General features: G+C 42.7%; 2 protein-coding genes across 5 annotated transcripts; one reads left to right on the top strand and one right to left on the bottom strand.

Annotated features, from left to right (window-relative positions):
* Window positions 1–423: 423 nt before the first annotated feature.
* Window positions 424–5,732, top strand: ANKRD34B (ankyrin repeat domain 34B). Of its 4 annotated transcripts, none has more exons than XM_027880896.1 (3): window positions 424–1,023; window positions 1,938–2,160; window positions 3,553–5,732. In XM_027880896.1, exon 3 carries the CDS (start codon window positions 3,593–3,595, stop codon window positions 5,096–5,098), a length of 1,506 nt encoding a protein of 501 aa, XP_027736697.1. In that variant the 5' UTR covers window positions 424–1,023; window positions 1,938–2,160; window positions 3,553–3,592; the 3' UTR covers window positions 5,099–5,732. The 4 variants fall into 4 exon arrangements, with proteins under 4 accessions (XP_027736697.1, XP_027736678.1, XP_027736688.1 ...); XM_027880887.1 differs by having other exon boundaries at window positions 431–481; window positions 900–2,160; XM_027880905.1 differs by having other exon boundaries at window positions 463–481.
* Window positions 5,733–10,714: 4,982 nt separating this feature from the next.
* On the bottom strand, window positions 10,715–19,562 carry FAM151B (family with sequence similarity 151 member B). The gene is made up of 6 exons (XM_027880918.1): window positions 19,475–19,562; window positions 19,092–19,217; window positions 17,795–17,960; window positions 15,421–15,638; window positions 13,812–13,947; window positions 10,715–12,831 (listed from the first exon to the last, which is right to left on the bottom strand). Exons 1-6 carry the CDS (start codon window positions 19,491–19,493, stop codon window positions 12,681–12,683), a joined length of 816 nt encoding a protein of 271 aa, XP_027736719.1. The 5' UTR covers window positions 19,494–19,562; the 3' UTR covers window positions 10,715–12,680.
* Between the last annotated feature and the right edge of the window lie 813 nt (window positions 19,563–20,375).

Below are 20,375 nucleotides of genomic sequence, written 5' to 3'. Positions count from 1 at the left end.
GGGGTATTGTGGGTCTGAGGGGGGGTGCTGGGGCAACGTAGGACTGGATGTGAGCAGTTGTAGGTTTGAGGTGATGGGTGCGAGGGGGAGCAAGTGGGGCCATAACAGGATGTGAGACTGGATGTGAGGGGGCTATTAGGTGTATGAGGGGGGGTACTGAGCATCTGGCTGGGCTGTGGGTCTGGGTGTGAGGGGGGTATTGGGGGTCTGAGGGATGTCCCCGGGGGTGTAGGGGGGCTGTGGGACTGGGTGTGAGGGGGGCACTGGGGGTCCCAGGGGGTACCGGAGGCGGGGGATGGCTGTGTGGGGGCTGTGACCGTGCGGGGGGCGGGGGCCCGGCGCTGCCCCCCCGCCCGGCTGTGCCCGCCCGGGCACGAGGGCGGTGCCGGGGGAGGTGCTCGGTGTCCCGGTGTTCCCGAAGGTCCCGCCGTCCGTCGCTCCCGGCGCTGCGCGAGGAGCGGCCGCTCCGTCCCGACCGCAGGTAAGGGCGCTGCCCCGGCGGCGCGGGAGATGGCGGGGTACGGCGTTTGATATCTGCTTTGTAGCCATTTTAATAGCGTTTATATAGTCTTTGTCGTGTTTGTGGTGTTACAGCGTGCGCTGCCACTTCTCCGCAAGTAGTTTCCTTGCTTTTCCCCGACTGTCCCTCAGGGAATCGCTTGGAGCCCTCGCGTTACAAGTTGCGGTAGCAACTTCGGGGTGGTGGTGGTGGTGGAATAGTTTTGGCAGCGTTGGAAAGGTAATTTTTTTTTCAAATCAGAAGTTATTCATTTGTGCTAAATTTCAACTAGGGAAAGAGCTTTTGCTACCCCAAAGAGAATTTGCCAGGGTTAACGTGGATGCAAATTGTCACAGAAATATTTAGATGTCTTAAAGCCTGTAAGCAAGTCTTTTTTCAGAGATGAGAATCGATGGCAATTTTACTGGAATGATTCTAGACTCTCTAAACACAACTGTGAGGGCTTGATGAACTCTGAGGGTGCTGAGACAGACGGCAGAAAATCTGGCTTTCACATTAAAAAGGTGAGGAGCACTTTGCAAGAGCTCCTTCATTCATATTATGCACTCATGAAACTGTTGGTTATTTTTATATTTGACTATACATTTTAACATTGATGTGCCCCTTCCCCCCTCAGTGTTGTGATTATTTTGACTGTTAGATTCAAAAACATGTTTTCATAGTATGAGGTACCCTGTGCTACTTTGTCTCAGAGCACTTTTCAGGACAGTACTACTTTTTGAAAATAAAATTCAGCTCTTACTAGACAGAAAAAGCATTGCGGGAATATTTTTTTGTACAAGGACAACAAGAATTTTTGAGTTATCTGAAAGACTAGTCCATGATTCAGTATCATACACTGGGTTGCATAGTTCCTCATTTCCTTAAACTGCTTTAAAACTTTAAACTGCTTTTGAAGCTTACCTTCACAGGTGAGAAGTGACTGTTTCCTTTTAGGAACACATGGTGTCATTCTGACATTGCAGTTGATTACATTTAGGAACGTTTTACAGTTGCAATCTGCTGAGCATCCATCTGCGATGTATTATCACAGAAATTACTCTTCTGGGGGTTCTGCTTGGACTGTGGTCTTTCACTTCAGCTGTGAGGTTTTTGGAGCAGGTTGTGCCCAGTCCAGGTGTGGCTCACGTGTTCCCAGACTCCCACATGTCAGTGTGGGTCCTGTGAAAGTCTAGCTGCACTTTGTTCCCACAGTGACAAATTTAGGATGACACAGCCCCAGGCGCTCTCCTGTGATTAACAGATGCTCCAGATGAAGTTGTGGTTCTCATCCAGCACTCAGGAACATGCTCTGCATTGTATTGTTCCCATTGTGAATCTGTAGCACTTTCTATTGTTCGTTCAGTGTCTGATTCTGAAGTATTTGTAGATTTTTGTTCCCCATTTCATGTATGTTTTTGCACTTTTCTCTGCACAGAAACATCTCAGGCTTTCTCCAGGCAGGTTTGTACCTGGCAACACCATCTACTCCTAACTCTCCAACTTCAGCTGTTGTCTTAGGCCAGCCTTACACTGTCCTCACTTACATCAACAGTCCTGCTAAAGTCTACGGAAACAGCAAATTTAAGCAACAGGAGGCATTAAATGAGATGTCAGAAAAACAGCCTCACCTTAATTACTGACCTGCTGCACGACCTCAGGTAGCATTGTTCTCTTTCCATGCCTGTTTAACATTCAATGTTCTTTTGGCCATAAAAGGTATCTCTGCAAATGAAAAGGCTCTTCCTATGGAAGAAGAGCTATGTGCCATTGCGTAAGTAATGCGAGCAGTTAAGTGTCAGAAGAGCTTTAGATAAATAGGAAAGAAATGTAAAAACACCAAGGACTTCCAGGTAAGACAAAAAAAACCCTGGGAGAACACAATCAGAATTCCAACATGATACTTCTCTGAAGTTTGTTTCTGGAAACCTACGTGCACAAATTGATCGGATACTTTTAGAAAAGCCTTTATAAAAATCCTGCATACGTTACTTGTCAGAAGTACACATAAAAATCGTAACAATGATTTGCACTTCAATGAAAGCTGAGATAGACAGTACTGAATCCTGTAATCTCAGTATAATAGAGTGAATCCTTAAAGTAATTTCAGCGCAATTACCTTTAAAAAATGTTTTATCAAGACAGAGGGGGGAAAAGCCCAACCACCAGTCAAAGTGAGATTTTCTCCTCAGATTTCCAGGGAGGAAATCTGATGCTTTTAGTTTGCTTGTTATACTTTTGGAACAAACTACATTGAGATCACATTTTGATTTTTGAAGTAAAACAGAACAAACTTACTGCTCTTCAGTTAATTACCAAAATTTTACTAGTGCTTTCAGAGATGAATAAAAATGAGTCTCTGTTAATTTCCTTTGCAGTTAAACATATTTATTTCTCTAGAAATACACTATAAATAAACAAATGTAACTTTCATATCTGTGTCTAACCTTGTAATGGAATTACTCTGCCAGTTGTTAAATACTGATTTTTTTTTTTCTCTAAAGGTTTTCTCTACACATGGGTAAGCAAGCACATGTAAGAATTGTTAGTTGCATGTATGCAAGTATACATTCATACAAGGCCTTTTGTTATTTATGCCACATTAAGTTCTTAAATTTTTGTGTGAAATCTCCTGATTTACTTTCATGCTGTCAAATGTTTCTTTTGTTGTAGAGTTGATACAGTCTACTCAGGCAGAGGATTGTGTAAAAGGCTGTCAGAAATTAAAAGGTGACAACCATGCTCTAACTTCTTAGAAATGTTATATTTGAGTATTTTTAAAAGTTTTTAATGTATTTCGTGAAGTCTTGAGGGTGAGGACACCTTTCTTTTCTTCTTCCCTTCATACTGTTTTCTCACAATATGATGGTGTTTGCAGGAGCAATTTGTACAGTTAAACCTTCTCTCTTTTTTTTTTTTTTTTTTTTTTTTTTTTTTTTTTTTTTTTTTTTTTTTTTTTTTTTTTTTTTTTTTTTTTTTTTTTTTTTTTTTTTTTTTTTTCTTTCTTTTTCTATTTTCTCTTCTCTGGCGGACCTCTTTGCTTTCTACAGAAGGTAGATGTTTTTTGGCAGCTCCTAGGAGGGTGTAGGTGAGATGAGCAGGATGATGGAGGCAGTGGAGGTGCCGCCAGAGGGGTATTCCCTGATCAAAGCAGTGTACCAGAGACGCCTCCGCCTCACCAGGCTGCTGATCGATGGGGGTGCCTACGTCAATGAGAGCAACAGCAGAGGGGAGACCCCCCTCATGGTCGCTTGTATGACTGAACATGTGGACTTGCAGAGTGCCAGCAAGGCCAAGATGGTTAAGTACCTGCTGGACAACAAGGCTGATCCGAACATCCAGGACAAATCTGGGAAGACGGCCCTGATGCACGCATGCCTGGGCAGAGCGGGCCCAGAGGTGGTGTCCCTGCTGCTCATGAGTGGGGCGGACCCAAGCCTGCCTGACCACTCCAACTGCTCTGCTCTTGTGTATGCAATAAACTCTGCAGACAGAGAGACCCTGGAGGTTCTGCTCAACGCCTGTAAGGCACGAGGGAAAGAGGTGATCATCATCACCATGGACAAATCCGCATCGGGGAGGCAGGAAACCAGGCAGTACCTGAATGTGCCTCCCCCAGAGCTTGGGGAGTGTCAGTACCCAACTGCCTGCACCTCACCATCAGAAATAGAACCCAGTGAGACTCCAGAGGGACCATTCAGCTTCAGAGAGCTGTATTCTCCACAGGAGGGGGACAGCTTATCTCAAACAGGGTCACTGACGATGAAACCCAGCCCGACACAGGCACAGTTCAAGCTGACCCATGTGCAGCAGCTGGAGTGTGAGCCTTGGATAAACTGCTGCCCAGCAGTGTTTCACCAGAGGAAAATCACTTCTTCACAGGAACTTCAGAGTACCACTCCAATAGAAAAGCTCTCTTGTAAAGTCAGTGGCCTTGGCTTATCAAAGAGAGTCAACACCAGTCTTCGAAGTATTGACAGGAAAGACACTGCTCAGGTGTTCAAAACCTCTGTTGAAACTGGGTCCAGGAAACCACCACCTGACAAGATAAACTATCAGACTCCTTTTGTTGAAGAGAAACATAACCCAAGTGTGATTCCCATGGGTCAGAGTGTCAGTTTTGGACAAATCAGCTTAATTTCAAACCTCAGCAGTTTTTTCAGAAACAAAAATGCAAAACCAGATCACAACAGTTCTGATTCTCAGCTAATTGCTAGTTTAAGTCCTGGTGCTGCTGCAGAAGACAGTAAGTCAGCAATAGGAAAGAAAGAGATTATTTCTCCATCTCACTCCTTGTTACCAAGTTCCAGAGAAGTTCTGGAGAATATGCCGCCTGTTAATGTGAAAGGCAGAAATCAGGCTTTCCCAGAAGGACAAGGGTCAGGAGCCTTAGCATTGGATCAGACAAGACCAGGTTATCTGCCACCCCTGAATGTGAACCCTCGCCCCCCAGTTCAAGAGATCACTGTCATAAACACAGTTTCTGGGATGATTTCTTGTGGGCAAACACAGTTAGGACCAGCAGCACCTGCTTTTCCTAGAATGACCAAAAACACTAATCTGCTGCGAAGGAGGCCATATGAGCAGATTACAGTCTGAGCAGATTAAGCAATTACTGAATATTTAACAGGGGATAAGGGGCTACAAACTCTCTGATATGTAAATATTCACTGCACTACCTGATTGTAATAGTGCATATCACAAAGTAGAGCAGGTCTGTGATGTAAAGCTCTCTGCCTTGGGATGAGCTGAACAGCTTAAAGACTACATGGAAAGACATACTTAATGAATGAGGCTGCTTTTTGCAAACTGAGGAATATTTATTTTCTTGGTTTTCTAAGGTTTTCAACTTACCTGTGACAGACTGAACCCACAACACCTCTTAAGCATTGCAGTTGTAATTGTAGGTTGTAAAATATGACTCCTAGATTTTCCCAAACATGTACTCTTTTTGCACCCACAGAGGTCATACACATGGAGTTTGAAAACCTGAAACAGTAGACTGTGATGCTGAACACCAGCCTGACTTTGTCCGGGTTGTACAATACCCAAAAAACTCAGACACATCACTGTACAGGGGCAGGTGTACACAGGCAGTATTTCCTGCTTCTGTGACTTCACTCCATGTAAACAGTGAATAAAACTCACGTTGCAGAGCTGTGCTGCCCAGGGATTTCCAGCTAAAGACTGGGAGTGTGTTTCAGATGCCTGGCTGGCCCTGGGGCAGGTGGTGCACAGAAAGCCTGGCAGCCCTGTCAGGAGCCCACATGGAGCACAGCGAGCCCCGAGTGTGACACAAAAAAACTGCTCACACCGTCAACGAGGCGTCTCAGCCACCTTGGACTGCTCAAGCTTCTAGCCTGCTGGAATCTGCTCCTCTCAGAAGAGGAAGGGTGGGGGAGGCAGAGCCTGTATCTAAACAAGGGTCTGTCACTGTCTGCAGCTCTGCACTCCCCCCAGAAGAGACCTCCAGGTCATGCAGGAGCTCTCTGTCCCCAGTCACAGCCCTTTTCACCAGGGTACATATGGTGGGGCACATCAAGTGTTCTTCAGCAAGGGCACTTCATACACAGGCTTGGGAGTAGGGAAAAGCTCTCTCCTCCTGCTCAGACAGACCTAAAAAAAGACAACCCAGGGGTGGGAAGGCCTTGGCACAAGTTACCCAGAATATCCATCCTGGGAAGTGTCCAAGGCCAGGCTGGACGGGGTTCAGAGCAACCTGGTCTAGTGGAAGGTGTCCCTGCCCACGGCAGAGAGGTTGGAACAAGATGGGCTTTAAGGCCCCTGCCAGCCCAAACTATTCTGTGGTTTTAACTACAAAACTCACCTGGGAGATGGAAATCCACATTTTGCCTAATTTGAAGCAGAGAACTGAATGTCGTAGGGGTAGAAAACACTCCTCTGCAGACCCCAAGCTACTGTGTTATTTTTTATCATCTCTATCTAAAAATCCATCTTTCTTTGCTTTCCTTTAGTATTCTACAGTTCCAAACACTGCTCTTTGTGTGCATCCCATAGATACTGGATTGCATTTAGCATTTTAGATCTCATCTTCTAAATATTGAGGAAAAAGTAAATGTGTTCTATGTTGTCATAGTTTACAGAAAGTAGTTGTATTGAAATTGTGTCTGTGTAATGTGAGTTTCTGTATACTGAAATACTTTTTTTCTGAAAACACTCAGTCAGTACTATGTCTGCTTGCAGCTTCAGTCAAAGTTCACTGACTCTGACATCGCCTAACAAATAACTGTGATGTTATTTAGCTTTGCACTTAGTGTATGATAATTTAAAGGGGATGATAAACATAAAACAATTTAAAGGGGATGATAAAAACAATTATAAGGGGATGATAAACATAAAACAATTCAAAGGGGATGATAAACATACTCTGTGTAAATATCTTTTTTTGAGTATTTGTTGCCATTCAGGTTCTGCCTTTTCCTTCAGATGTTGCTGGATCAGCCCCCACGTACACCAGACAGAAACAGGGATTACGTGGAAATCTTTTTATGGCAGAGAAATTACAAGGAACAGAGTATGTCAGTATTAACTGGGTACAAATTGGTCCCTACACACAATATACTTTTCAAATGTTTTCATGGCATTAAAAATGGAAATGGCAATTTTTCATCTCTTCATCTCATAATGAAGTTAAATATTTGCAATGGAAAATAAATCTTTAAAAACATACAAGTTATTTTTCAGAAAAAATCTGCCATCACCAGGTGTTCTAACTGGTATCTGTGCTGAGGGTATAAAGCCCAATTTGTTTTGATTTTAAAATTAATTATGTATATGAGACTATCCCTCCCTTAAGTGAAAGAGTAATTTTTCTACAAAATACTTGGACAATGGAGGAAAATGGCAAGTGTCTTGAAAAGGGAAGTTTTTCAATAGTGTTATCAGTATTTTGTGATTAATTGTGGTGCAGAAGTAATGTGAAGGGTTAATATTACTGTTTGTTTTTGCATTATTGTTACAAGTGACCTTCAAAGAAAAAGCTTTGTTCTCTTGATGTTGTTACAATGAATAAATAAAAGTTATTTTTTTCCCCCACCAAGGGAACATGGAAATAAGCACATGCTTTTATTCACCACTCAGTAGGATGAGTCACTGCCAAAGGTACTCACTCAGAAGTGTTTCTCAGGCTGCCTCTATGCAAGAAAATGGGAACAGTTACTTAGATTTAATCCAATATAGCTCAATTTGTGCAAAGTATGGTGTGAGAGAGGCTCTCTCCACCTGCCGGAAGCTTCCTGTGGTTCCACTAGTGGAGATGCTCTTGTGCTATCTTTGAAGCCCTTAATCCATGACATTTCCCAGCCACCCCTGATGTTCTTCTCAGTGAAGAATGGTCAGCACGACCGGAGTTTCTAATGTTAGAACCCCTCACTTCCTGAGGCACCCGAGATAAAAAACAACAGACCTTTCAGGTTCCCTTTTTGCCTCTGGGCACAGAAAACACCAGGGCTGAGAGCCTCCCCTTGCTGGTGTTGAAAGCTGTGGTTTCCCACCTCTCACCTGCCGGTGAAAAAGCAGTGAAACTCATCTGCTCTTACTCTCAGTCACTCACATCACAGTCATAAAGCCCTTCAAACATGGGAAATTACACACAATGGCAGTGGCACTGACGTGATCAGTGTCCCTGTGGATGTCAGTGACAGCTCCACTCAGGCACACGATTGACAAGAAAGTGGATTTTAAATCCACATGGTAAGTTTAGAAAAGTGAAAAACTTTTTATTTTAACTTGTAGTTTTCGTTTGCTCTGCAAAACGCTGTGAAACTCTACAATGAAAGTAACTTCTAAGCAAATAGTGGTGGACTCTCAAAAGGCAGTGATTATATGAAAACTCCCATTATTTTGGTTTGAGAGGTTTAAGAACAGTAAGTCACTACACAAGAATGCCGTAAAACAGTTTTCAAGGTTGTGGTTAAGGTACAATGTTCAAAGTACAGTTTTCAAAATATTCTTCCCTGCACATTTAATTTGGCTTTGCTCTTAAGGAGCAATTGCTTTGTTTTCATCTTTGTCTTTTACAATTACACAGCACTTCCAAAAGAATATTGCCATAATTTGATGCAGCTACATAAGAAAAATAGTAAACTAAAACAGTCATTGAAGTCCCTCTTTTTCCTCATTAATCCTGAGTAAGACCTTCATTTCTCTGCATCTGATATGCAGCTCAGCTAATTAATTTTCCACCTAAACCCAGGCATTTATAATTAAATGGATTCTTACATTTTCAACCTAGAGTAACTGGCACTACAGTATCTTCAAGATCAGGTTTCATAAGGAAACACCTTAAGAAAATTCAGTGGTTTTCAGAGCGAAAAGGATAAAATTCCAATTTTCATCACTAATTGTTCTGATAAAACACCCAGTTATTAATATTTTGAAAGACAATATGTCTTTTAGCCCTATACACAAGATAACCTTTTTATAACCATATATGCAAAATTCCTGTTCCTCAGAGGTCACCTGTTACCTGAGACAGGCATGTCCTGGCTGATGATGCACCACAGCTACAGATCTGATGTCAGTCCAGGACTTTGTCCGAAGCAGAAGAACCCCAAAATTTCTGTTCAACCATTTAAAAATCATGCTAAGATTTTACACAGAACACCAAAGATTTTTTTTTTTTTTCCTAATTGTACACAGGCCACTTTATTCCCCAAATTTCTGAAATCCAGACACAGAACCATGTCAGGGAACTGTAATTAATTCCTGTATTTTGCCTCAAAGGCATCAGCAATTTTTTCAACCCTCTCTCTCAAAAACGAGACTATTGTAAAGTATAAACCTGACCTGTAAAGTATTTTAAAAACATGATAATGGGAATACCTTTTAAAACACACACTTTAATTCTGCTTGGACAGATCCCCACTGAGATTATGAATCTCTGCATGCAACTTTTTCCAGTACAATTATGAGAGAAACCACAATCAGGAAGTGGAAGCAACTATGACAGAAGGATCACTAGAAAATTCAAAGGAATTAAGCCAAAATATCAGGATATTAAAAACCAACACAGAATTGCCCCAAAAATTTAGATGTTCACATTTCAGAAGATAACAATAGTTGGAATTTTACTGGAAGCAAACAGACACTGCTGTAACAAAAAAATAAGCAAATTGAAAAATAAATGTCTGTGAGCATCAAAATACAACAACACTGGTTTTCAATTACAATTTCAAAAAAAATTTGTGATAGAAAAAGAAAAAATTATCTAATTAATACAAGGTTATGGATAAAAAATGTTTCTTTAAAAAATTGTCCAAACACTTCATAATACTCCTTATTATATTAGTAGCTTTAACCTTATCATTTATATATTACCCTTATTAAAATGCTCTCTGAAAATTGCAATTTTTAATCAAGACATTCTAGAACACTGCAATCTATGGAAAAGCCCCCTGAATGTTGGAGCTAATGTAGGGTACAATTCATGATACTCCAATAGGTTCTCCATAACCTTTAAAAACCAACCAAATAACAACGATTTTTCACTCCCCAACACTGTAATTTTTTTTCTTTTCCCTTAAAGAAAAGGACAGGACCATTCAACAAACAAGTTATTTAATGAGTTAGAAAGACTCACAGCGTAATTTCAGCTTTCATTTGATGTTTTCAATTGAAAAAAGGATGGGTTTTGTTGGGGGGTTTTTGGCTTTTTGAATGAATGCTGAAGAGGGAGATGGGGAGAACATCAGATGGAGCAACACATTTGAAAAGTGTGCCTTTGGGGGCACTTTCTTTGATTCCACAGTACATTTAAACAATCAGCAAATAGCCTGTGCTTTGCTCCCACTGCTTCTGTGTCATGACAGGACACAGCTGGGTCACTGTGCAGGACACGGTGACATCTCTCTTCCGTACCATGTTATTTTATCTGTTTACTAAGGTCCTTCAAATTCACAGAGAAACACAAAGCTTAAAGTGCACTTGCAGTAAATTACAAATGTTTGTATAATACAAGGAACAGATCCCTGATAGAAAGTGAATTAAAAAAAAAAAAAAAAAAAAAAAAAAAAAAAAAAAAAAAAAAAAAAAAAAAAAAAAAAAAAGAGAAGAAGGACAGCTACAGCTAAAACAACACAGACCTGCTCTCCCACCAGAATAAAACCTGGCTTCATCTCACCATTACTGTCTCACTGCAGCCTCACAAGTAAATAATTTTATTTTAGGAGAGTATTTGAATAAACACAGAGTTACAAATTCAAATGAATTTATTTATGTGCAACTCAGACCAGACTGACATAAACAACTTCACAGGGAACTAGCAGAGATCCGTGGGTAAAAAATACATACAGAAATACAGATATGTAGGAAAATCCATACAGAAATTCACCATGTAGCCAAACTCTTCTGTCTTCACAGCAATGGTTCATAGAACTAAGTCCTAGCATTTGTTTAATCTAGTTTTACATGTCTTAAATTAATGCTGCCTACATCAACTTTCCTGGTAATCCAGATGATGTCTTCTTTTAATTTTATCTGAATATCCCTGTTTATTCACATCCACAGATATTATTCAGAGATATTTCTTCCTTAAAAATACTTCTAGCAATTGATTTTTTATTCAATAGTTTACTGAGTTTTAACAAATCCCAGTACTTCAGATGGGAACTGATCAGTGGGAAAAAGGTTTCTAAATAACAAAAAAGTCTGTGTGTGTAGATCCAAAAAGGCCTAAACACTGAGAGATGAAATCCCTTAAGTCAGTGAATGCAACTGCCTACAAAAAACTACAGCTGAAGAATAAGTACTTTCTCTGAACTCATTAAAGGAATTGCAGTTGCAAACCTGATCTTTTGGTGGTTATGGCCACTCACTTTGCCTGGTGGAGTACATTAAATGAAGTACTTTGCTAAACTGTCCAAAGTACAACCAGATAGTTTCTTCCTTAAAAGGAAAAATTTTTGCTAATTTTACCCACATATGCCTTAGTAGGTAGCAAAAATGAGAAAGGCTCTACCCCTCAATAACACAGAACAGTTATTAGATGGAGCTGTCAAAAGAGCCATGGGTAACAGCAGGGAGTCTTGAATTTTAGTGACTGTGTGAAATCATCATGTTTCAAAATTTAGGATTAGGAAATGTAACTAATTTTTCTATCACAGCTGTACCAGGGCTATGTAAGAACCAAAAACTACTGTAATTAACTGCAGCACTAACAGTCTGTAAAGTGTTGGGCTCAACTTCCAAATCAAACCAGTTCCCACAGGAACCATGTGAGAGGAATGGGAATAGGAGGACAAGAAGACACAGCAATCCCTGCTCAGGGCATCAGCTTTTAGCCAGAAATCAAAACCTCCTCTGTCACTACGGAAGCAATCTTTGGTTTTGTTTGTGTAATGCCTGCCAGAGGCAACAACACACAGGTGGTGCCTCAGTCTGAGTGAATTCTGAGGGCTTTAGAAGCAAAAGGGGCAAAACAAATGGTTTAAATGATGCAGGCCATGCTCTTCCTGCAGTGGCCAGCAGGGTTTTGGCTTTTCTCAGAGAGAACTTCCACTTGTGAAAATTTGTGAAGTCTTGTCACAGTTAAACGGATGCACAAAAATCAGGACGACACACAAAATACCTGCGATCACAGAAATGAGCTGTTTTTGCTGCAATCACTGATCTCCCTGCAGCTCCTTTGCTCTCTGGCTGCCAGAGCCACAGCAGGGGAACATCTCACACACAAGTTCTGAGATTCCAAGCCCTTGAGAGAGGCACCAGCACTGCTCTGTCACAGCTCAGCTCTCTGACTGTGCCCGACGTGCTCCTTGCCGGGACCCCTCCCTGTGCTCTGGGCCACGTCAGGATCACCCCTGGGGCTGTCCCAGCCTGTCCTGCAGCCCCCTCCCCACTCCCACCCAGCTCTACTGTGGGGGCACAGTGACCACAGGGTACAGAACCCCACCGGGGCTAATTCAGTACAAACAGCCCTTCTCCCTTCCTGGGATGTGGAGTCCCCAGGATCCCACATGGGGAAGAAGGAACACCGAAGGCGGCACTGGATTTCTATTTGAGAAGCCTTTTCCCCAGTGTTGTACAAAATCTCCTCCAGTAACCACAGGTGTGCTCAATACGGTTCCTCTGGCAAGGAAAATGCATTTCTCTGAACAAGAAATCCTCATATTTAAAGGAAATTACAATATTGTAACGTCAGGCACTGCCTGCTTTGCATTTACTATTCTATTCCAATGACTTTTTTGAATTCAGAATTTTGTGGCTCGAAAATGTCATAATAAACCCTACTTTTATCAAAGTTTTCTCTGATGGAAAGCAAATCCTCCACAGAATATATGTCATCCTTTCCTGTCCAAACAGTGAGGCTGTACCTACATGCAAAAAAAAGGGAAAAAAGCAAAAGAGAAAAAAGAGTGTGTTAAGATAAAGCACATAAATCAGAAAGACACTGCACTAATAAACTCCTAAAAATATTCACAAAGATGATATGTCAATTTTAGAAATGTAATTAAATACCAAAAACTGCAACCTCTAGAACAATTTATCTTCAATTTATCAGTGTGAGTGTTCTGCCAAAACAAGCAGGTAGTTAAATAAAAATTCTTGGGTATATATACAGCAAACAAATTACCAGGCTGAGCATTGAAGGTCTGGCAAAGTAATCAGTAGTCACAGGCTGAGCTGCAGAACAGGAAACAGGATGCAATCCCAGACATAGGTGATTGTCATGCTCTGTTCTGTCACCTCAGTGATGTGCAGTGATGCCATTTGATTAACTGAATTGTCATTAATTGCATTTCAAAAAACCTGAAAATCTCCACATCAATCACAGTTAAAAGCATTACTCTCCACAATCTCCTCATGACATATACTTAATTTTCCCCTTTGTTTAATAAAACCATATTAATTTAAAATACGAGTAAATCCGAATTTAGTCGTATGTCAGCAAAACTGGCTCAGGAATTTCTGTCTTCTAATCATGCCACTAAAAAATCATGAGTTTTATTCTGAGGTGAAAGAGAAAATCCTAATATTTCAGTGAGAATACTGCTTGTATCCAATGTGGATATATTTGAGACTGATACAATTCATAAGACACACTCTTAATGCAGTAATATTCTGAAATTATTTCTTACTGTAGATAATGAAAAAGAAGCTTTTGGAAACTTACTATTTTACAGAAATTAACAGTAACCAATTCTGTCAAATGAAACAAACAACGTGAGAGCTGAAGGAATTAAAGAACTGAAAGAGAAAATATTTCCCAATGTCACTGGGATAAGTGTTTTGTATTTAATTTAACAGGGGTGTTTATAACAGGACAGGTGGGAATGGAGGCCCCCAGACTAACCTGTCCGACTGCTGGAGCAGCCAGCAGAGAGCAGGGAGGGAGCGCGGCACTAGCACGGCCCTGACTGGGAATGTCACTGGCTGGGACAGGGCCTGGCACAGCCGGGACATCTCCTCCACCATCTCCCACTCGTACCCTGCAGGGAACAACACCGGACTGAAAAAGCCCTTCACAAACAACCCCCACCCAACCCAGAACTTTAGAGTGATACAAAATAAGCAAAGTCAGGGACTGGCGAAAATCGTGGAATTCTGAAAGGAGATTTCCAGATGATTCTAAGCAAAAATAATCCCAGAGGAGAAAGGCAATATTAACATGGGAAAATAAACTGATTATTAAAACCTTCCTCTGCAGTAGCTGCACTGTTATTTCACATACAGCTATAGAATATGCTGTATGTGAAATAACAGTTTAATTAAATTTGCTGCCACTGACTCCGGTATGGACTGGTCTGACACTGACAGGGAACCTCTAGAAACAAAAACAGGAAGGGAAGATTAGGGAAAAAATTTGAATTAACCCCATAGGACTGAGTTACAAACAAACAAAGCACACAAAACATTCTGTGCTTAAAAAATGTGAACATCAAGCAATCTAAAACACTCCAAGTGCTCCTGCTGAGATTTTTACAAGCACTGCAGCTATTTAAAATATGATTTAACTGTTCTTCCATAGGTTATGAAAATCTTATAAACAACAGTTAATTTTTTTTTTCTCAATTACTCATAAGCAGTGTGTGACTGGAAAGAATAAAAAAGCATCAAATATTAAAAACATAGTTTTGTTGGACAAAAGCTTTTGTTGAAATCAGTCAAATGAGCTGTTTTTCCCAAGTCTTACAGTATACCCTTAATTACTATTACCATAAACTGAAACTGAGAATGAAGAGAACATTAAATTAATTTTAAAATGTTACTCAGTATTTCCAATGCATATTTCCACCAACTTTTTCCTGCGCTGAAAATATTTGAGAGAAAGCACTGAACAGTTTAATAAAATTATTGTGTATCATACAACAAAATACTAAATCTTGCTAAAGAGGAATCAGCAATTGGAACAGTGTATAATTCTGCCTTGTGGCCACAGATGATACTGGTGGGGACCCTATTGACCATAATGAAAATTACAAGAGGAATCTTGTGAAGAGGACCCAAAAATGATGAAAACTGGAAAGTTCACTGCAAAAATTCAATTATTCAAAAGAAATGAAGACAAGTTTAACTAACAATCTGATTTCAGCAATCCAAAGAAGCACAGACAGGGTTTTAAATTCCTGGATAGTCTGTTTTAACTTGGGAAACATGCCAGAATTCCAATTACCAAACCAATCCTCCAAGGATTTAGGGGAGAGACTTATCCGAAACAGGGGCTAAGGAGTTTGTCTCCCAAAACTCCTCAGTGTATGAGAATGAGCTGAAGAACAAAAGAGTTTATTTTAACAATAAAAAGATCAGATTTTTACACAGCCCAGTTTCCAGTCCAACACTGAGGTAATTGCAGGATTGCACTGCATCCCACACACCAGCAAAGGAGCTCGTGTTGAGTCAATTAAGAGACAAACGTGAAGGAAAGCAGCCATGCAGGGTGAGGCCTGGCTAGAGCTGTGTACCTTGGCTGGGATGTTGGCCATGCCAGCCTGTGGTCCAGCCCAGGGACAGGGTGACGTCGGGGAAGGTCGAGGTGACAGTGCTGAGGAAGCTCTGGGCATTCAGTGCTGGGTGGCTCCCGCCGGGCCCTGCCAGGATGTCCCCGTTGATCCACACAGGTCTCCTCAGCTGCTGCTCCACCTGCCCCAGCAGCTCCAGGGATGGTCCCACGGCATCCAGGCTGTGCAGGAGCACAGGGGGAATCAGGGAAGGCACAGCACAGGCAGAACGGGTGCGTTACTGAACGATCCTGCTCAGGCACTGAGTGAACTGACAACCCTCTGCCAGCAGGGGACTTGTCCTGCACCTCTCACACCCCCATTTTACCACCCCCCTGCTCCCAGAACCTCCTAGCGAGGAGGGTTTTAACAAAGAAAGCCACCACAGGCTCCAACAATTCTGTTTAATGAGACCTGAAAGCCACAGATACTGTAAATATATTTATTTTATTTATATATATTCCTGTGGTTTATATCCAAGGAGTGAAAGTAATCTCTTCCAACCTTAACCACACTCAGTGTCGCAAAGGTTTCATCACTATTTCGGATCCAGACTGAAAGTTACCTTCACATCTGTGCAAGCCAATGCACCCATACTAGGAGAATAAAAAACCCCAAACTGAACATTTTCAGGCAACTAAAGGAGTGAAAGGACACCCATTTGAGCATTTTATGCCTGGTCATGATTTTCCCTACAGTTCAAAAGTATGGCAGCACAGAAAAGTCAGCCTGTCAGATGTTCACCCTACACCTAATCATTAAATTATTCAATATGAGTTGTCATTATTTGAGCAATCAGTGCAGCACACCTTGTAAGCATTTAACAAAATCTACAGTCATGTATTCTGACTGTTCTTTCAAATTAAAAGAAAAAGCACAAGTAGCTTTTCTACCCCTATCCCACCAAAACTTTCAAAGCACCAGTACTGTGGAAAGGAAAGAGATGTGGAACAGTGCAGAAAAGGAATGAATGCCAAGAAAACCTTTTTTTTCCTCTTATAGCACATGAATTAACACTCTACAAAACATTCAGAAATTTAAAGTCATTATAGTCAGAGCTCTCATATTAGGTCAGCTCTAAAGTCAACAACTGTCCCCTGAGCTGCTTGCGTTGTTTCCTCTGAAAAGTAATTTTGTATATTTTAACTTTTGCATAATGGCAGGAATTCCACCCAATGCTTCCAGCTGGGATGAGCTCAAGTCTTGTAGGAGAAAAATTAGTAATGGTCTGAGTTAATGTGTGGGTTTCAGCATTTCTCACACTGTCTGAGGCCAGGACAGCTCACACCTGTCAAGGACAGTGGAACCTTCCTTTATACTACAAAGTATTAGGAATTGTAAAGAGAAAAAAGCCCAAAGCACCATCTCTTGAGATAAACAACAACACAGGAAAAAAAAAAACCCAAAGTAAACATCAAATTCTGTTATCACTCATTTGACTCCATCTGCACTGTGTAATGTAGACTTTTATAATGCAGCATACTTTTAAAAGCTTTTTTTAAATCATTGCAATTGGCTGTAAACTCTTTGTGGAAAAACTAAAAATAGGTGGGTTTAAAATTAATTTAAACAATAATTAAAATCGAAAAAAAAAGATCCTCAAATCCACAAGAAATAAACCCAAATGCCTACTTCACTTTTTTTTCTTCTCTGCCCAGGTGGACATACACAGATTCTGTAACAATAAATAGATCTAGCCTGCTCACATATTTTGCATTTTCAAGAACTTTTACATGAAAACTGTGACTGTGTTACACAGAACAACAGGCATAAATCACATTTTACAACTTTCTATTGGGGTTTTTTGCACTTCTGTAGCTTAGTTAGGCATTGATGAAGCATTTTGCAATTTTATGCCAAAACAGACTTGGCACATGGAAATTCAGACAAAGCTGAAGTAAGGAGCTGCAGAAGTGAATGTCTGGAAATCGCAGCTTATTTCCAACTCTTCCAAGGCTATCTCACAGTGTATTTTCCATTCAAGACAATGGAACAGCTAATGGTTAAAATTCTGAATGAACCTCTGAAAACCTAGTTAATAAATCAGGCCAAAGACAGGAGCCTTCCAAAGGGCCATTTCCACCACCATTTCCCTTTTCCCAATGGGAAAATTCTGCCCAAAGTAACTAAAAAAATCACTATTTGTAGTTCAAAACACTTTCAAAGCTTTTTTTCTCGTGAGCCATTTATTAATAGGGATGATGTTTCCTCATTTCCTGCTCAGGAAGGAATGCATCACGCAAAATGGTGCAACATGAAAAAGTCTGGTCAACTATCACCTGTTAAACTGTTAACCAGTGAGACTGCAAACAACATAAAAATCTTTTTGTGGAGATACCTCTTAAAATCCAGCTTGATGCCTTTATTGGTGTTGACCATCTGTGCCAGCCACTCCTTCAGTGTGATGTCACTGTCTGTGTCAGGGGGGTGAGCCAAGATCGGGTCTCCCTTCCCTCCCTCCCCACCACGGAGGAGAACATCAGCTTCCACCATGTGCACATCGCCTGTGGAGGATAAAAACTGAAGTGCTAAGGTGCAAATACAACAGTTTCAGTGTCTGCCTCACAGTAACAATCACTCAGCAAGTCTTCCCACACCAGCCCATGTTCACTTACTCCACACAGGCCACCCCAAAGTGGGAACTGCTGTCCGTGACATGAAAGATGCATTTCTCTTGGTACTTCACTCACAAACTCTTTAGAGATTTACAAGCATGTGAAAATTGATACACTTGGCCGAGTAATCTCATGGGCTTTGTTTCATCAGAGAAACAGAAAAGTGGACATAGAGCATGTGAATCTACTCTTGCTAAATTTCAAATCTTTTCCTCTCAAAATAGGGTTCCACACACATACTTTCAGAGTAAAGATGAGCACAGGATTTAACACTGGCGGAGACTGAGTACTCCCCTTGTCTCACTCAAACCTGACCAGCCCACCTCAGCCAAAACTTTAAAAACAAGTCAGCCAGCCAGAAAAATGGGAGCTGAAACACAAGACAGGAGAGTGGGAGTCTTAGGGATGCTGCAAACTCTAGACAGCAGCTTTGTATAATGAGTCTGGGCAGTGCTACAAGCTTTGCAGAGAATCTAATACATACAGTTCCTTAGACTGGAATACTAATAGAAAAGCTAGTAATGATATTCAAGAGAATACCCATTACATATGGAATTACATAAATATTTCCCAAATATTCACATAAATTTAGATAAAATTCCCTGCTGCCCGGACTGGGACATCAGGGATTTTCTTATTCGACAGCTCCCTTACAGGAGGGTGGAGGCCGGGGGGGAGGTGTCGAGTTCTGCTCCCAGGGAACAAGGGACAGGACAAGAGGAAATGGCCTCAAGCTGTGCCAGGGGAGGTTTAGTTCAGGCCTTGGAAGGGGCTGCTCAGGCCTTGGAAGCGGCGGTTCAGGGAGGTGGTGGAGATCCCATCCCTGGAGATGTACAGAAGGTGTGAGTATGTGGAATCTGGGGACACGATTTACTCGGTCCGGTGGTGCACGGGCGAAGGCTGGATGCCATGGTCCGGGAGGGGCTTTTCCAACAGTAATGACTGAGCAGGGCAGGAAAGCGAAAGCATAAGGGAGAAAGGGGAAAGCGGAAGGGCTGGCAGGGCCAGTCCCGCACTCACTTCGCGCGGCCGCGGCCGCCCGGGCCCTGCTGTTGGCGGCGTGGAACCAGCGCACGGCGGCCCCGTCCCGCGCCGCGATGAGCCCGCAGCGCAGGAAATGGTCCACGGGCCACTCGCTCCAGGAGCCTGCGGGGACAGGAGGCGACCCTCAGCACCCGAGCACGGGGGGACACGGCGGGACCCTCCAGGACCCTCAGCACAGGGACACGGAGGGACACGGAGGGACACGGCGGGACGCTCAGCACCGCCTGAGACCGCCCCGGCCCCGCCTGACTTTCCCTACCGCGGGGCCTGGGCGGTGCAGCCCCTGTGCCCGCTCCCCACTGGCGGCGGATGGAGCCCCTCTGCCCTTGTCCCCCGCCCACAGCGCCGCCAGCGCTCACCTGCGGCGCCGCTCGCCATGGCTGGCCGCTCCCGCACCGCCCGGGGGGTTGGGCCGCTCCGGCAGCGCCACCGCCTCCGCGGGGCGGGACCGGGCAAGGCAGGGCGGGGAAGGGGAAGGAAAGAGAAAGGGGCAGCACGTCCGGGGCAGCACCCCTGGGGCTGACAGTGTAAAACCGGAGTGTTTCAACATTACTCTAAATCAGGATGTTCTTTGGTGTTTGGTGTCCGTGTACTTTCCTGATCAGCAAGAAAAGAGATCTGGTCAGTGGGACAGGCAGCGACTGCATCCCTTAGAGAAGGACATCCTGGAACTCACCAGCCGTAAGGGCGCAGTAAAGGATGTCCTCAGGACGAGAGCCACAGTCCTAAAGTGCGCCAGGATAGGTCGTACTTCAGGAGGAATTTCTTCCTGGAAAGGGCTGTCGGGCACTGGAAGAGGCTGCCCAGGGAGGTGGTGGAGTCCCCATCCCTGGAGGTGTCCCAGGAACGTGGCACTCAGTGCTCTGGGCTGGGTGACAAGGTGGGGATCAGGCACAGGGTGGACTCGACAGTTTGGGAGGCCTTTTCCAACTTGATTTGATTCTGTGCGAAATGAAGATGTTGATGTGTGCTTATGTACACGTTGCTAACTGGCAAAGTACTCAAGGTCTGCGTATCCTGTGGCTGAACTGTGTTCATTGTACCTACAGATCAAAAAACAAGCAGCCCGGGTGCAGACCCTTCCCCTGAGCACCTGTAGAAATTGGCTGGGGTTGTGTAACTTGTATGGAAATGACTATTCAATCCTGATAGAGGGGCTGTGCTTGGCAAGTCACTAATTCTGGATTCCTGTGTATAAATGATGGCACAGAAAGTCCAGCTGCTGTGGTGGGTTTGTGGAACACACTGAGAACTGACGAC

Source organism: Empidonax traillii, unplaced genomic scaffold, assembly GCF_003031625.1.
Source record: "Empidonax traillii isolate 1590-97213 ecotype Southwest subspecies unplaced genomic scaffold, ASM303162v1 scaffold6:size4315531, whole genome shotgun sequence".
NCBI classification, from domain to species: Eukaryota; Metazoa; Chordata; class Aves; order Passeriformes; family Tyrannidae; genus Empidonax; species Empidonax traillii.
The sequence above is the reverse complement of the archived record's forward strand: the minus strand, read 5'-3'. Positions and strand labels throughout refer to the sequence as shown.